This window comes from Populus alba, chromosome 4, assembly GCF_005239225.2.
Source record: "Populus alba chromosome 4, ASM523922v2, whole genome shotgun sequence".
NCBI classification, from domain to species: Eukaryota; Viridiplantae; Streptophyta; class Magnoliopsida; order Malpighiales; family Salicaceae; genus Populus; species Populus alba.
In genome coordinates, this window is record NC_133287.1 from 17,313,023 (window position 1) to 17,331,230 (window position 18,208).

At 33.2% G+C, this 18,208-nt stretch overlaps 2 protein-coding genes across 2 annotated transcripts; one reads left to right on the forward strand and one right to left on the reverse strand.

Moving 5' to 3' along the window:
* The first annotated feature begins 307 nt into the window (after nucleotides 1-307).
* On the forward strand, nucleotides 308-5,874 carry LOC118039704 (squalene synthase 1). The gene is made up of 14 exons (XM_035046466.2): nucleotides 308-673; nucleotides 799-841; nucleotides 1,340-1,429; nucleotides 1,985-2,060; nucleotides 2,237-2,306; nucleotides 2,877-3,020; nucleotides 3,125-3,229; nucleotides 3,401-3,547; nucleotides 3,769-3,844; nucleotides 4,286-4,374; nucleotides 5,025-5,116; nucleotides 5,201-5,246; nucleotides 5,503-5,572; nucleotides 5,657-5,874. The coding sequence occupies exons 1-13, from the start codon at nucleotides 479-481 to the stop codon at nucleotides 5,569-5,571; spliced, it is 1,242 nt and encodes a 413-aa protein (XP_034902357.1). The 5' UTR covers nucleotides 308-478; the 3' UTR covers nucleotide 5,572; nucleotides 5,657-5,874.
* Nucleotides 5,875-13,650: 7,776 nt separating this feature from the next.
* Nucleotides 13,651-17,518, reverse strand: LOC118039703 (SH3 domain-containing protein 2). Its single transcript, XM_035046465.2, has 10 exons — nucleotides 17,236-17,518; nucleotides 16,192-16,314; nucleotides 16,041-16,110; nucleotides 15,798-15,949; nucleotides 15,292-15,393; nucleotides 14,793-14,993; nucleotides 14,616-14,678; nucleotides 14,352-14,504; nucleotides 14,161-14,235; nucleotides 13,651-14,070 (listed from the first exon to the last, which is right to left on the reverse strand). Exons 1-10 carry the CDS (start codon nucleotides 17,293-17,295, stop codon nucleotides 13,954-13,956), a joined length of 1,116 nt encoding a protein of 371 aa, XP_034902356.1. The 5' UTR covers nucleotides 17,296-17,518; the 3' UTR covers nucleotides 13,651-13,953.
* Between the last annotated feature and the right edge of the window lie 690 nt (nucleotides 17,519-18,208).

An 18,208-nucleotide genomic window follows, 5' to 3' on the forward strand; every position in this document is an offset into this window, starting at 1 on the left:
TAAATAAAAAGGCTAAATTGAACAATAAAAACCACGTGAAGACATAAATGTAGTAAAGATTTATGGCAAATTGTGCTTCTTAATTTTTTTTAATTTTAAATTATTTTATTGTATTAATATAAAAAAATATTTTTTTAAATAAAAAATATTATTTTAATATATTAATTTTTTTTAAAAATAAATATTACCATAATCTAAATATTAATTAAAAATATTAAATATATAAAACTCTATTTCGCCACCACGCGGACCAAGCCCTCTTTTTTTAATTTCCCCTCCCCATATAAAGTTATAAAAAGGAAACTCTCTTCACCTTAAAGATTTCACCGAAAAAAACACACCTGTCTCCCCGTCCCTCTCTTCTCTCTCTCATACACAACAAAAAAAGAAAAAGAAAACGCTCTCTAAATTCTGGGCGAGAATCAAAATCCTGTCATTTGGTGATCTCCGATTTTGATTTTTCCAAAAAGAATCGAAAATGGGGAGTTTGGGAGCGATGTTGAAACACCCAGTTGACATATACCCATTGATGAAGCTGAAAATGGCAGCTAAGCATGCTGAAAGACAGATCCCACCTGAACCTCACTGGGCTTTCTGTTATTCTATGCTCCATAGAGTCTCTCGTAGCTTTGCTCTCGTTATCCAACAACTTGACACAGAACTCCGTAACGCTGTAAGCATAATTTCCATTGCATTTTCATGTGTTATTTGCCTTGTTTTGATCTCTCTCTCTCTCTCTCTCTATCTGGGTTTTGGGTTGTGATTATTTGTTGATTATGGATTTTTTCTTCTTTTCAGGTATGCATATTTTATTTGGTTCTTCGAGCCCTTGACACTGTTGGTTTGTTCTTGTTAACCTTATGTTTTGTATGTGGTTTTTGGTTTTGTGCCTCGCAAAATTTGATAAATCCTCAACGGGTTTTGTTGAATTTTAAGATTGATTATGTTGTGTTTTTGTGTTAGACAAATGTTGATGCACCAGGTCCTGAAATGGGGTTTGCTGAATTTTAAAATCCGCGAGTGTCATATTGAGTTTGAATTTGCTAGCTCTAAAATTGTTTATGTTCTAATATATGGCTAGTGGGAATTTTTATGTTAGATTTTAGTTTTGCAACCAGAAGTCACGAGGTCGTTTTGTGGAAGAAAAAGAAATCTGAGAGGAGAGAGTGGTAGCTTTTGCCTTTTGCTAAGTAGTTTTGGCCTACAGTGAGGAGAAGATTCCTTAAAACACCCTGTCTCAGTAACACTTGATCTCCTCTTAACTGTTTCACTTATTGATGTCATTTTGTTAGTTGATACATTGTTTGTGTTTTAATCTGTTCTGATCATTCCTTTACAGAGGATGATACAAGCATACCTACAGATGTCAAAGTGCCTATCCTGATAGCTTTTCACCGCCACATATATGATCATGACTGGCATTTCTCATGTGAGTTCTGAATTTTTACTTTTATTTTCCTTGATTCTAACAAATTGGAGAACATTTCATTTGACTAAATTTGTTTTGGCTTTGAGAATTTCCATCTGCCAGCACTTAACATTTCTTCTCTGTGCAAGTAATTTCTTCCACTGACAAATTAGGGCATCTAGACTATATCAATCTAATTTATGATTACCCTAATTCTTTTGTTCTATCACTGTACAGATTTTAACACTATTTGCTTATAACTATATTCAGTTTGCATAAGGGTGCTTTGAAATGCCTGAAAATCTTATGCATTTATGACCTATAAAATTACGTGTTCTGATTTTTACCATTTTTAATTTGATAACCATGTATCTAGTCCAAGCTTGAACATTCTTATAAAATTTGTTTTTACATCTATCTTTTACAAACTGTTAATTCATGTCTGAGTCTTTCCTTTTTGATGAAGTTTCAGAAGTTATATACATGAGAGTTGACAATTCTATGGCACTTGTATCTGTAAAATGTAACATCAACTAAATATTTTGACTCTCTAATTTGATGCTTCTTTTGCATAAGGTGGTACCAAGGACTACAAGGTTCTCATGGACCAGTTTCATAATGTTTCAAATGCTTTTCTGGAGCTTGGAAAAGGGTCAGTTCTACAACCTTTTGCCACCTGCTTGACTGGAATGATTGAGGATTTAATTGTTTTAGGGTCTATGTATTCTGCTCTACACATCTATTAACTCATTGCATCTGATCACTATAGTGTTTGTGTGTGTGTTTCTTCTCCAATAGTAGACTTATGGAACTCAATTTATTCTGCAGTTATCAGGAGGCAATCGAGGATATTACCAAAAGAATGGGTGAAGGAATGGCAAAGTTTATCTTGAAGGAGGTTGGTGATGTGGGGTGTTGTAATGCAGGATTGAAGGATGATGCATGGATAATTAACTTAAGAAAAAAGGATTTCTCATGTTTCCACTGCTGAATTTGCATGATACATGATACAAATGTGTGTGTGTGTGTGTGTGTGGTGTGTGTGTCTGTCTCTGTGAATGCATCTGTCATGCTATCAAAGGTATAATAAATATGCAGATGTGTATTGTGGACTGTAGTGAGCTCAAACAATATGCATTCCAGGATTCAGTTGCTTGGTTATCAAGTAGAAGAATAGATTATCAAGAGAGGGAAGAATGAATGGTGAAAAGTTAAGAGCATGTAGTTATCCTTCTAGAGAGAGCACAGGACACTAGGGATGCATATCTGATCCCTTTGGATGTCAGCTAAAGAAATTCTTGAACTTAATAAAAGATGCTGAAAGAACTATTGTATCCTTTAAGGCTATAACAGTTTCCTCATTTTTTATGTTAGTCATCAAATTGCACAAGCTTCAATTTCTCCAGTTTTTCTTAATACAGAAGGTGAAATGTTATGTTTATGTGACACGCTAGACTCTGATATGCAGGTGGAAAGCATTGATGACTATGATGAATATTGCTACTATGTAGCAGGACTTGTTGGACTGGGCCTGTCCAAACTCTTCCATGCCTCTGGATTAGAAGATTTGGCACCAGATAGCCTCTCCAATTCAATGGGTTTGTTTCTTCAGGTAATACTATTATGCAAGAGTGATCAATGTGTTTAATCTGTAGGCTTAACTTTGTTTTGAGATGTAATTCTAACATGTTAAATCCTGGATTTGATAAAACACAGAAAACAAACATTATTCGTGATTATTTGGAGGACATAAACGAGATACCCAAGTCACGCATGTTTTGGCCTCGCGAAATTTGGAGCAAATATGTCAACAAACTTGAGGTTTACTTCTTTTCCATTTATTGTCTCAACCTTGGTACCATCGACATCCTTTTGCCATCATTATGTTCATGAATGATGTTAATTTAATCATAATACTTGAAAAGCAATAGTTTTTTTATTTGGTTCATCCATCTGATTAGCATTCTCCCCATTTTGTGTTCTGTGCCTTAGGACTTGAAACTTGAAGGGAACTCGGTGAAGGCAGTGCAGTGCTTGAATGATATGGTTACCAATGCCTTGATACATATGGATGATTGCTTGAAGTACTTGTCTGAATTGCGGGACCCTGCTATATTTCGGTTTTGTGCTATTCCTCAGGTAAGAAATAAACTTTAAACTGACATCCGAAGATATATTGTTTATTGTCTTGTAGCTTGCCTACTTGAATTATACTTATGCCTTTTCACATAATCTGCAACTCCTCTGAATTTTTCATCCTGTCAAATATTTTATTACTCGGTGAACAAATCCCTGTTTAGTAATAGGTATGCTGGATGTTTGGTGGAAGGTTTCCTTTAATTTGACTTCTCTCTTGCCAGATCATGGCGATTGGAACTCTAGCAATGTGCTACAACAATGTTAATGTCTTCAGAGGTGTAGTGAAGATGAGGCGAGGTACGACTAATTTATAGACAGCATTCTTTCCCTGGCACCTGAAACTGGTGGAATGTTATAGCTGTAACACAGATTATTTTGGTTCATGTAAATATCTTATGAAGCTGGAAGGTTTTTATTGCTGTTATGTTATCATAACATGGAATTGCATTTAGAATGCAAATGCAATAGATGATATAATCTCCCAAAATGGCCATTCCACAAATACCATTTGTTTGTTCAGGAACTGCATAATTCTCAGACTAAGTAAATCATGACCCAACTTGTATATCTCGGATTATTTTTTAAAATCCCATACCCCATCCACCAGATCACCCCTGCCGCTCTTTAGTGTTTAAAGGATTTTAGTTTGTTGTTTATTACCAACATCAAAATATAATGGACTGGGTTTTCATGATTCCTTATTCAATGATGTTTAATTTAATGTTAAACGATTTCTAGGTCTTACTGCTCAAGTTATTCATCAAACGAAAACAATGGATGATGTCTATGGTGCTTTCTTCGACTTCTCTTGTATGCTGAAGTCCAAGGTATGATGCTTTCCTTAAATTCTAACTGATATATCGCTTTTCCTGGCAAGTTCCAGCATGGAAGTTATATTTCTCCCACTTGTAACAAATACTGCACCCTTTAATGCTTCAGTTTTCTCTTGCCAGCTTGTTTTGGACTTATTCATCATCTTGAACCTAAGAAGTATGACTGCACAATCTATGCCAAATAGACTTTCTAGACAATAATTTCATAGAAGGGAGCAAAACTTTTTATGCTTCCAATCCTTGACAATAGGAAGCCTATTGTGCATTTCAATTTGGTAGAATCTTACAAGAACGAATATATGTTCTTCCATCAAAGCCTTATGCGGTTAGGACTGCGCCTCTCCCCTCTTTGATGGATAAGCAAATGATATTAGGTTGCTACATTGTTTCCCCTGCTTGGTTGTAGGCTTTGAGACATTGTATAATTCACTAATGTAACATCTTGATAACAACACTAGACAACTGCGGCAAGCTTTATGTATAAAGCTGTGAGTTTTTTCGCTAAGTGCCTGTGAATGTTTGGTGTGGTCAATTTTAATTCACACCAAGTTTCTCTACCTTTAAGTTTGGTTGCTGAATTCTCAAGAAAAAAAATAAAAAATACTCGTGCCTACATTGAGAAAATGTGAAATTCTCTGCTGCAGGTTGACAACAGTGATCCTAATGCAATGAAAACCTTGAGCAGGCTGGAAGCAGCACAAAAATCTTGCAGGGAATCTGGGGCTCTAAACAAAAGGTTTGTCAACCTATCCACTGAGCATTGAATGGTATTTTTCTTTTGTTTCTTTTTTTGGCTGACACTCCGTCTTTCTTCTACCAGGAAATCTTACATAATTAGGAATGAGTCAAAATATAATTCTGTTCTGGTGAGTTTCTGCTGAATTGTCAACCTGATTTCCTCTCCTGTATGCCTAGTTGCAAGTTTCTTGTTCCAAGCAATTCATTTATTTCTAATTACATGCTATGCATATAAATTTCAGCATAGACTAGAACTAGCTGGATTGTATATTTTTTTAATCCTAATTTTTCTGTGAAATATGCCTATATCTGTCTTGTATGCTTTGCGGGTTCCAAGAACATCAAATGGGAATATCATCTGATTTCTTTTATCATCTAATGCAGATCGTCCTACTTTTCATTATATTGTCAATTATTTTCGCGTATCTCTCTGGCAACAGATCAAGTTACTAGGGTAAGTTGTTCCACCACAAGGTTATTGATTGGATTTGTTATCACGAGAACAAATTTTTTAAAGCTTCTTTTGTTGATGCAACAGGATGGTCCATTTCTTGAGTTATCGGTGTGCGCATATGGATGATGACTGGCTGCACAAGTGGCTGCTCTATTCCATGGAAGCTGCTTTTCTTATATTTGTGTACAACATTGTAATGGCTAAAGTTTAACTCAGTGCATCCAATATTACAAGTTATTACAGTTTCCTCAGCTTCCAATGTCTTTAAGTTGTAACTTATAATTTAATTATAGTTTTTATCAGCCTCAGTACTCATGAGCGTACAAGTAAGATAGTCATGGCAATTGAGAGTAAGTTAACTATAAAACAACCCACCGCATGGACTGCAATTATAATGGGAAAAGCTGCTACCCAATTTTTTTGAAGTTTCTATTAGTAGCTGCAAGAATTTCGACAAAGACAACGAGACTTTGAATGATTATAGAGCACACGACGCGCAAAGAATTTTCAAAGTTTCCTCGAGTCTTACCACAGGTATAGAATGGACAACAAGCCAAAGAAAGGAACAGAAACAGAGAAATTTCCATGAGACGAGAGGAGCTATGTACAAGCAAAAAAATTAAAAAACTGATTAAATTAAGAAAACAGGTAAAAAAAATAACTGAGAAAACTGAATTGAAAAAAAAAAAAAAAATAAACTAATTAAAATTTTTAAAAAAATCGACCGGTTTAGTTATGTTTTGGTTTTATAAGACTAAAAACAAAAAATCCGTACCGGAAAAAACCCGGGAAAAAACTGAGCCAAACAAATCCAAAATTGAGCCAAACCAAGAAAACCAAGCCAAACTGGTTTGAACAGGTTTTTGTCCTAAAAAACCGAACCGAACTGAAACTAGTCGGTTTGAATCAGTTTCAGATTTTTTTTATAAAAAATAATTCAATTTAGTTATTTTTTTTTGATAAAAATTAAACCAAACAAAAACTAATCACTCAGCTGTGACTTGACCTAGCCCATTAACAAACCAAATAATTCTACCATATCGTTGGTGTGTTTTGGATATTAATGATATGGCATTCTTAAACAGAAAAACCAACAAAGAGAGCGCGTATAAAAGACTATAAGAGCCATCACCGGAAGAATTTTTAAAGCTTCGCAATATGGGCTATAACAGCATACAGTAAAAATAGCAGGGATCAGCAAGAAAAACAATATGATAAACCCATATCGCCTTGTTGTTAGGAGGAAAGATACCAAAAAAGCCCATCTCTTTAACAACGCCATGGCGGATTGCTCCTTGATCTATCTTTAACCCCCTTTATTGTTTATGTTTAGCCATCAAATTGCACAAGCTTCAAATTCTTCGGTTTTTCTTAATATGAAAGGTGAGAATATTGATGTTAAATCATTGTAAAAGCGGTCACAATCATGATCACATGTATAAAATTATGGTTACAGCTACTGTGAATGCATTAACAATTTGAAATACTTCATTTTCCATTTTCCAGTAGATTTGCTAATATATACAATAATAACATTTTCTATCACAATCGATTTGTGCTAAGGATGGAGAAGAGGATTAGATAGTTGCTAATATTTGAATAAGACGTCATCGTTATGAGATATATGTTTTAGTTAGGGGTGTTTGTTTGATGAAAAATAGTTTTATAAAAATTATTTTTAAAATTTTTCTATATTTGTTTGTCATTAGAAAAGTTGTTTAATGAAAAATATTTTCCAATCAAAGAAAAATTTGATTTGATTTTTAGGATATATATATATATATATATATATATATATATATATAATATATATATATATATTGTTATAAATATTTTTTTTTCAATTTCATCGCTTAAAATTTAATTTTATATTAACTTTGGTCCTAATTTTTATAATTTGTTATTTGCTTTTTATTTATTATTTTTTTAATTAAAATTTTTTATCTATCAAATTTGATCCTCATTCTTTTGATTGTTACTTATTTTATTTAAAATAATTTATTTAATGGTAATTATTATTATTTTAATTTCTTCATCTTTCAATTTTTATTTTTATTTTTTAGATTTAATCTCTTTTATTTTGATTATTATTTATTTTATTAGCGATAATTTATGAAATTATATTTTTTTTTAAATTTATTCTCATTCAACTTTTTAATTTGTAAGATTTGTTCCTCATTATTTTAATAAACTTGAAAAAAAATAAAATATTAATAAGTTATTTTCTAGCTCATTTTCCATGACATAACTAAACACTAGAAAGTGTTTTTCAACTTATTTTTCATTACACTATCAAACATCAAAAAATAATTTATTTTCTTAAAATTTATTTTCTAAAAAAAACTACTCTATTTTCCAGCAAACAAACAGGGCTTTAGTTATACTCTATATTTTGTTTTAATTAATTACACCTTGTATTTTGTTTAAACATTTAGTTATACACTTTGTTTTTCCTAAACCTTATCTTCTTTAATTTCTTTATATGCCACCACGTGTAGCTAGTAAGAAGCAATAAAGGCTTTATTCTTTAAGAGGATACCCTACTAGTATTTAGCTCTGCATTGTAACATAATGGTTAAAAAAAAATACGATGATTGTTAAATGTTGAGGTGGTTACGAGGGATGTTCATCACACCGTCTATTTCTACTTAATGCTCATTGATAACTAACTTGCTACTTATAGGTTCTAGAATTCTTCTCAATAATCCCTAGCTATTCTTTTTGTGGGAACTTTACAAATTGATCTTGTATTAACTAGTATTATAGCCACAAATCTTCATAATCTTATCAAGCCGTTGAATACTTGTTTTTAAGTTCTTAAAATGATTGAAGATAAGGTTGATGAATCCATTACAACTATCAATAAGGATCATGACCAAAAGTATGACAAGGTTGTGAAACTTTTAGAGGTGTATGAAAAGTAGTTGGAAGAATATAAGATCAATAATAAAGTCAAATATGAGAAAACTAATCTTAGACTTAAAAAACTTTAAGAAATATTGGGAGAGCTTACTTGCCAATAAAGTTCATGGCAGCAAAAGTGATATACTAATATTAGGGAAACAAGTGCTTTCCATAACCATTAAAGGGGTTACCAAGCTGGGTATGTCGTTATAAACCATGGAACTTGTGATGGGGGTCATTATTCTTAAAAGGCATGTAAACCTAAATGAGATTTTCCTAGCTTTGATGGTAAAGATGTTTATAAGTGACTTTACAAATGCAATCAATATTTTGAGGTTGAAAAAAATTAAGGAAGGTGAGAAACTCAAACTAGCTTTCCTACTATCTTGATCAGATGACTCTTTATTGGCATCTAAATTTTATAAGAAGTAAAGGTTGGTTTAAGGTTACTTGGAGGGAATATGTGGAGGCTATTAATTGTAGATTGAGGGGCAACAAGATCCTTTTGGAAGAACTTATGAATCTAAAAGTAAAAAGAGATTTCAAAACTTATAAAAGGGACATTGATATTTTATGGAATAGGACTAAAGTGGAAGAGAAACAAGCATTAGTGATATTCGTAGGAGGTATAGAGATGTATATTAAAAAATCTTGTTAAAATGTTTGAACCAAAACAACTAAAACAAGCTTACAATTTAGTTAGACTTCATGAAAACATCATATCTTATTAGTGCAATCATTTACCCTTTATTAAACATTCAACCCATTCAACTAATCAAATCACACAATTACAATACCAATCCCAATCCCCTTACTCTAGAAACACCATAAACTATAATACTCATATCTTAAAACCACCTAAAAAAAGACTTGACCAATTCTATTATCCATAACAACATCAACAAAACATTTAACAAACCCTCCAAGACCTTTAGAAATAAGGAGTTTTATGATAAAAGAGTGAAATAGTTATGTTTTTGGTGTGATGTAAAGTTTGTGCTTGATCACAAATTCAAAAACAAAAGACAATATACTTTATTCATCATTGAAGATAAAAAAAAGGATGAAGTAGAAGAGGAAGAGTGTGGTTATGAAAACATTAGTCCACACATATCCATCATTTCCATTGAAAAGAAATATTATTGCCACACCTTAAAGGTGACCAATGAGGTGAATAAATGATCCCTATACATCATAGTGGATTCAAGTAGCACATATAATTTTACTAGTCTTAAGATGGCTAATAAGTTGTAATGTCAACTAATTAACATCAGACCCATTATTGTTGAGGCTTCTAATGATGGGAAAATGACTTGCATTGTTGTGTGTAAGACTTTTAGTGGAAAATACAAGATATCAAATTTATATCTAATGTATTCATTATGGAACTAACCAGTTGTGATATGGTTATGAGAATAAAAGTGGTTAACTTTACTTGGTGATATATAGTGCAATTATAAAGACAAGTAGATGTCTTTCTATTGACATGGACAACAAGTTATACTTAAAAGAAACAACCCTACTCAACTACAAACTATTAGGTTTGAGCAACTTAATGGATTATTAGACAATGCCACTCACAAAACAAGTACTATCTTGTGTAGTTTGAGAATACTAAATGAGGATACCTGAAGTTCCTACTTTATGACTGCAACTTGACACCTAATAGAAAAGGTAACCATACACTAAAGAAGCTGCTTGAAACATATGCTGAGGTTTTCAAAGAGCTAAAAACATTACCCCAATTTAGATTGCATGACCATTATATTCTACTGAAAGAGAGAGTGTAGCCTATGAATTTAAAACCTTATAAATATTCAAGATTGCAGAAAGATGTCATGATTATATAAATGCTAGAAACAAACATTATTCAGAATAGCACAAGCCCATTTGCATCTCCAGTTGTATTAGTGAAGAAGAAAGATTATTTTGTGAGATTTTGTGTGGACTATAAAGTGTTTAACAAGTTTATTATTAAAGATAAGTATCTCATACCTATAATATATGAACTGTTGATAGAGCTAGTTTGTGCCATAATTTTTTCAAATATCAATTTAAGATCAGGCTACCATCAAATCATAATGGCATAATAAAACATCTATAAAACAACTTTCAAAACCCATAATGACCATTATGAGTTTATGGTGATGTCATTTGATCTCACCAATACATCTGTCACATTCAAAAGTATAATGAATGAATTTTTTAGAATACATCTTAGAAGATTCATATTGGCTTTTTTTTTTTTTTTTATGATATACTAGTATACAGTCAGTCTCTTGATAACCATTTGAAGTATCTCAAAGTAGTATTTGAATTCCTGATTGGTTTCTTTTTTTTATGATATACTAGTTGATAACCATTTGAAGTATCTCTTGATAACCAACTCACTAGTTGGTTGCTAAAGTTAGTACGTGTGTTTTTTGTAGTAGTAAGGTGGAATACTTATATGATATTATTTATTGAAAAGGAGTAGCTACTGACCCACATAAAATTAAAGCTATTGTTGAATGGACTATTCCTAAAAACATCAAACAACTAGGGGGCTTCCTGGTCTAATTCGAATACTATATGAAATTTTTAAGGGGTATGAATCATTTTGTAGACCCTTGACTTGGTTATTTAAAAGGGTGTTATCGTTACCTCTAAAAAGGTTGGCAATTTATTTTACTAGAAGAAACAACAAAGGCACATCAAGAAATTTATGCATCAATGCTTAGTCTACCAAAGAAACAAATATGAGAATGTTCTTACCCTAGGTCTATCGTAGCCTTTTACCAATTTTTATAGTCCTTTTTATTGACATAACCATTGGTTTTATAGAGGGTTACCTAAGTCTATTGGAAAAAAAGTTGTATTTGTAGTGGTAAATCATTTCAGCAAATATGCTAATTTCCTAACACTAACACACCCTTATACTGTGGTTGTAGTGGCTAGAGTTTTCATGGACAACATATACAAGCTACATAATATGCCAGTGCCTATAGTTAGTGACAGAGGCTTTATCTTTTTCAATCAATTTTGGATGACCTTTTCTCTCATCAGGGAGCAAACCCTCACTACTTTACAACTTATCATCCTTAATTTGATAGTCAAATAGAGGTGGATAATAAATGCTTAGAGAACTAATTTTGATGCATGACTAGACACTCTCCAATTCAACGACTGAAATAATTGTTTCTTGTAGAATGGTGGTATAACACCAACTTCCATTCTTCTACTAAAACCACCCCCTATAAGGCCTTGTATAGATCCAGTCCTCAGATTCATATTTCTTATTTCCCTAAGGACTTTATAGTAGAGGCAATAGACCGGATGTTATCTAGAAGGAAGGGAATGCTTAAGGTAATTAGAAGTAATCTCCTAATAGCTCAACATATAATGGTGTAATCATCTAATAAAAAGAGGAGTGAGAGGTAGTTTGGTATAGGTGAATCAATGTGCATCAAGTTGTAGCCTTATAGGCATTAGTCTGTGGTAAAATGAAATTCCTAAAAATTAGTAGCAAGGTTCAATGGACCTTATTGATATTGGAGAAATGAGCATAATGAGGTATCAGTTAGATCTTTCCTCTTTAGCTATAATTCACCCTATCTCATGTTTCACAGTTGAAGAAGCACATTGAAAGTAAAATGGTACAGACTCAGTTGCCAAACCTTCCTCTAGAACCTCTACTATAACCTCAAGCAATATTTGACAAAAGGATGGTGAAACAATGAAATAGAGCAGCTACACAAGTGTTGATTCATTAGAAACACTTACCACCATCTAAAGCTACTTGAGAATTCACAAATAATATAGAGCTGAGGAACTTGACATTTTCCTCTAAGACCAAGGGCATTTTGATGGGAGGCAAATTGTCATAATCTGGTCCTGTTAAGGATGCAAAACAGAATATAGAAGGAGGATTTGACCATTGGAATATTTGAATGATAAGTGATTGTTATGAAACGATGTGTTTCATTTAGTTATACTCTGTATTTCATTTCAATTAGTTACATGTTACATTTTGTTTAAACATTTAGTTATATTATGCATTTTGCCTAAATCATGTTTTCTTTACTTTCTTTATATATTGCCATGCGTAGCCAGTAAGAAGCAACATAGGCTTTGTTTTTTAGAAGGATACCATGCTAGTATTTAGCTTTGCATTGTACCAAAATAGTTAGAGAGAAATATGATAATTGTTAAATGATAAGATGGTTACGAGTGATGTCATCACATCGTCTGTTTCTTCTTGATATTCATTAATAACTAACTTGTTACTCATAAATTCTAGAATTATTCTTAATAGTCCCTAGTTACACTTTATATGAAAACTTTACAAATTGATCTTGTATCGTTTTTAATGGGTCAAAACATACAATCAACATATTATAACTATGAAAAATAGTGAAAATATAAAACATAAATTTAAAATACAAAGAATATGAAAAACTCAATGAATTGTTACTGGGTTGTTGCTAAACCATTATTTGTAATATATAAATAATGGTCGTGACTTTTAAATAACAATGTTATGGTCATCATTTCTTTTTTCTTCTTATTATTTTGAAATGAATATTGAAAGGATTTTTATAAAATAAAATAAAATTAAAGAGTAATTAAGACATATACAATAAGATTATTTTGGTCTCTACAATAGTGAAAATAACAAGATGTGGAGTGAGAACAATACTATTTTTTCTTTTTGTATTTTTATTTTGTTGAATGATCGCAGGTTGTCCTTCCTTTTATCGTGGACTGAACGACCAAGTAAGAAGGGTAAGTTCAGCTATTGATCAGACTCATTATTGAGAATGGTTGATTTCCTAAAATTCCTCTGTTCATGGATGATGGCTGGCGACACCTAATGCTCGACTTGTTCTGTGTCAAAGCAGCTCTTTTTCTAACGTGTGTACTTGTAATGGCAACACTAGACCGTTCTCTTTTCCTGGATGGGCTTTTGCTTTATCCTCAAAACCATAGATTTGTTATCCTGAGGTAGAGTTGGCCAATGCTGTCTGTCATCCTGGCTTTCTGACCTAGCAGAATCTTAAACGTGCACTTCCACGAAAACAGGAAGAGGTCGCTAAAGCTTTTGTAGTGATCATCTCTGAACTTAAAGACCTACATATGTATGACTCGATTAAAAAAAATGGTGAAAATATGTATGACTCATTAAAACATGAAACTGGAGAAAAAAATTTCTTCACAGGAAATTCACAATATCAACAACTCAGGTCAAAATCTCAGTCGTACCCCTAGAACAAAATAATTAACAAATAATACACATGAACGCATTCATATATCAATAAGATCACAATGTAACACCAGAATCTATATCACAAGAAAGGAAAGCCACGGCCTCTGTTTCGCAACGATTTTTTTCCTGATCTTCGATCTGCAGCAATCATCCTCTGCATTTGACAACATGCAGTGCAAAACATACACTCAAAACAAAATCCTCTGCCCAAAAGCCAACCCAGAAGAAAACTCTAGAACACTTCAGCTATTTTGCTAGCGAGAACACGGTCCCTTCTTTCAATGTACCCATATGGGAACCAGCCTGCTTTACCCTTGCATTCTCCTTCAGCCCAGCCATTGTTTGTCACCTATCAAGAATGCATGGCAGAACATTAAACCTTGCAAAGATTTTAGCAGACATAATGCATAAAAAGAAGTGGTTTCAGAATGCTTTAAACCTTTCGAACAACAACAAAGTCACCAATTGACAAAGTCAGCTCCACATCAGATTGACCTTGATATGAATGCATGACCTGCAATAAAAAGCAAATGATGGCACTCGATAAATAAAATCAACAAGCCACCATCAAGGTGCAATTTTGTAAGAATATAAGGTAACATTAACAGCGAGATAAATCTGATTCCTCACCTCCCCTAAAAAGTAACCCATGCTGTCTGTTGTTCCATTATGTGCTTGAGAAGCGTACACACCGTTAACTTCTTCATATGATGGAGGTGGAGGCATACTGCTCTCCGCAGTTGGGGTGGGAGGCGCTTCAATTCGTTGTCGTTCTGATGTCATCTATTAATAGTAACAAACATGGATTACTATCCAAATAAAGGCAAAAAACAATTGAGACAATTTCATCCCAATTCAGGCTGGGTAAAAGGACTTCAATGCAGGATAATATACCTCGCCTTCAAGCTGATCAAGTATCTGAAGGACTCTCTGATGATAAGCACGTTCTGCTTCAACCTTCAAATCAGAAGGTGAATCACAGGAGGATAAAGCTTCAAAATGATTTCTTCCCAACACATAATTCATAACTTAGTTGAATCCACAGCAGAAACAAGGGATCATTCACATTACCATAGCAATAAGTCTCTGGAGAGTTAGCCTCTGTTGTTGGGCTTCAACAGCAGCCATTGCTGCAGATGCTTCCTTCCCCAATATGGCCATGTTTGACTTTAGATCTTGCAGCTTTGTCTCTGCAGATTCTAACTTCATTGCAAGCTCAGAATTACCTGGCATTTCTCTCACTTTTGCCTGGCGCTTGGCAACTTCAATAGCCTGTCTAAGTTCAAATGAAGGGTAACTAAACAATTTTGGGGAAAATATAACCCATACAACATGATAATTATGTTGTGAAATGCAATTGAATTGATCCATGATCATTCATGGTTAGATCACATAATAAATATGACTGGGAATTCTCTAGGGAATGCAAAAACCAAAGGAAATTAAATGAATATTATGCAATTGGAAGGAAAATCAAAACTAGCAAGTGAATCTCAGGAACAATTCATACAAGATGTTCATTGAATAATATGTTTCAAAAACTTGGTAAAAGAGCGATATTTCAGTATACCTGAGCTTCTGCTTCTTGTCGCATTCTGTCATAACGTTGAGCAAGATGTCGTGCATCCTCCAAAGGAGCTCCCATTACCATTGCTCTTAATGGCTCAGCTACCTAATAATCAAAACAGTCAACGCCATACCAAATGCATGATAAAATGCCCTAGAATAACAGGAATGATGATGATAATAAGTATGATGAAAAATATTAACCATAGAGTAAAGAGAAGTCTTGAAACAATTCAGTTCTTCCACTAAATCATGAGTATTTTGGATCAGTCTTATTGTTTATTCTTCAAATGTTTTAGATCACATGCATAATCTTTTCCATTTTGATGCTTTCTTGACATTTGTTGCATGGTTACTCAAAGTCTAGTATGCAAATTAACTAAAACCACCTGCAGCTTGCAAGACAATGGAGCACAGGAACCATGAGATGTGTATAAGCTCATTAATAATATTTATCTAAATAGGCACATTTATAAGTAGAAAAATGGAAAGTTTTGTTATAGATCAAACCTGTGTACCAAGAGCTTTCAGCAGATTCCCACGTTCCTTTTCCATCTGAGCACGGGCATTAGCATAATTCACAGCAGCCTTTGACAATGTATTACCACTGGTACATGTATTTTCAGCACCATATTTCCTGCTGTCTTCCGAGAACCTTGTTCCTGTTGAACATAATAAATTTGTATATAACAACACTTCTTGAAATTCAATATAGAATACAACAAAATAACTTCAAGACTTTCACTAGCCCACCTATTTCAACTTGTTTAGATCCTGTGACAATATATCCTTCTACACCACGAACAATATCCCTTTGAAAATGCTGAAAAACAGCATTTGACATTCGTAAGTCAATGACTAAAACAAATTGAGAACAATATGCCACACAGGAGGATTAGACAACCTTGCCAGCACGTGTTGATATGTAAAGCTTCTCAAGTTTCTGATGCTGATGGAGTTCTGCTTCATCAGTAATAACAGTGTCTGAACCTCCATATCCACCAGCACCAAACTGCTTGAGAACAGCCTGAAGTAACACCCCACACAATTAGATTAGTGGTTTTGTAGAGCAAACTACTACAATGTGGGAAAAATAAAATGCTGTGCTTCATGAAGCCAGAGATGCACCCTAATTAAGTCAAGCATCATGAGGAATCACAATCAAATGGATAAAACCAAATGGAACTTCAAATTGATGTTCCAATAACAAAGCACATTGAAACTGAAACTTATATTGGAATAGAAAAAATCAGTTACAAGCATAAATCTTATTTAAAGACACATAAAGAAAATCACATCGCGAATCACTTCAAAAGGTAAGCAAAATGAAGCTTCAACTTGATGTGTCAATAACAAATTACAGTTTTACACACTAAACCTAGCATTACGATTGTAAAAAAACGGTTGCAAGCACCATCGGAAGTGGTGTAGAACAATGCCTTGGCAAATCATACGTCGTAAACATGAAGTAATTTCACTCTCCATGCATAAAAACAATCACTTTATTCTCTCTTCACCTTCACTCCCCCGAATCAAACTCCTCTAAAAACATTAAATTTAAATCCCAAACCTTCACAATAGAAAAACCTTATTAAGAAAAAAATCAATTAACACTAACAATTTTCCCTACAATCTTCATTTTCACTAACGTACATTCCATTGAGCATTCTTAAAAAGCCACAAAAACTCTTCGGCTAATAATCCAAGACAGCAATTTCCATCTCCAAGGCTTAATACTACTCCACAAATTTGACCAAATCAATAAAATTTGCAAAACATTTCTACCAAAGTCGCGATCTTTCTAATTCCTAAACCTAAAAGACAACATGGGTTATCCATAAAACAATCAGAAATGATGAATCGAGGACAAAAAAAAATGATATTGAGCTAAAAAGAATAAAAATTTAAACTTGGATCTAACATTTTAGGGCTTGATTAAGAGGGGTACCTGTTGTTGCTTAGCGACCTGTTCTCTAAGTTTTGTGGCTTGTTTTCTTATTGCTTCCATCCAAAGAAGAGGGATTTAAGAGTCTTGAGAATTTGATCGATTTTTGAGAGGTGAAACCAAACGCTGTGTTAGAGAGGGAGATGCTTTTGAAAAGAAAGAAAACGGGGATGGTGTCGCTAATGCTGGTGGCCAGTTTGGGTCTTCGGTAGACTCCTTTTGGAGCTTCCAACAGCAGACATTTGTGTTTTTTTCAAAGCACCAAAAAGATTAATGTATGCCTGCGGCAGTTCTCATTTTACCATTGCTAAGCTCTTTTTTTCTCTCCTATCAATCCAAAAACACCCCAAAGAAGTGGGAGGTTTTATTAAAATAAAAATAGTGAGAGGGGAATTATATTTTTATTTTAGTTAGAATATTCTCAAGATTAAATTCTTGTCCGTGGGTCTCTCCATCTCCAAAACTTTCTTCAATTCAAAGAATAAGGTTGATTTAGATGTTCCGTGAATTTGTTTTATTTATTGTTATTTTGGATCAACCCCAGGAATGGTTGTGCTGAAAAATTTGCATGTTGAAAATGTACTTGTTCTCATCATGTCTGCATTTCCTTTATAAGCTGATTTCATGTGTTTTTCTAAAGTTGCCATGAAATTTAGCAAAAAAAAGAAAGAAAAAAAAAGGGATTTAGGATGATGATCTTCCTAGAACTCAATCTACTGGATTAGCAATTGGTATGCTAAAAGCAAGGAAGAGAAAGTTGCCCGTACATGATTAGTTTTATTGTGTTTGCACAAGGAAATTACCCTCCTCTACCTTTTAGAAATGTTTGCTAGTTTTTGAGAGTGTGGCTAAATTATATTTCTGAAAAAATTGAATCTTTTTTTTTTAAAAAATATTAAACGAAATATATATATATATATTTGCATGAAATGATACCATCAGTGGATCGTGGATTGAAGCAATCAATTGTTAAAAG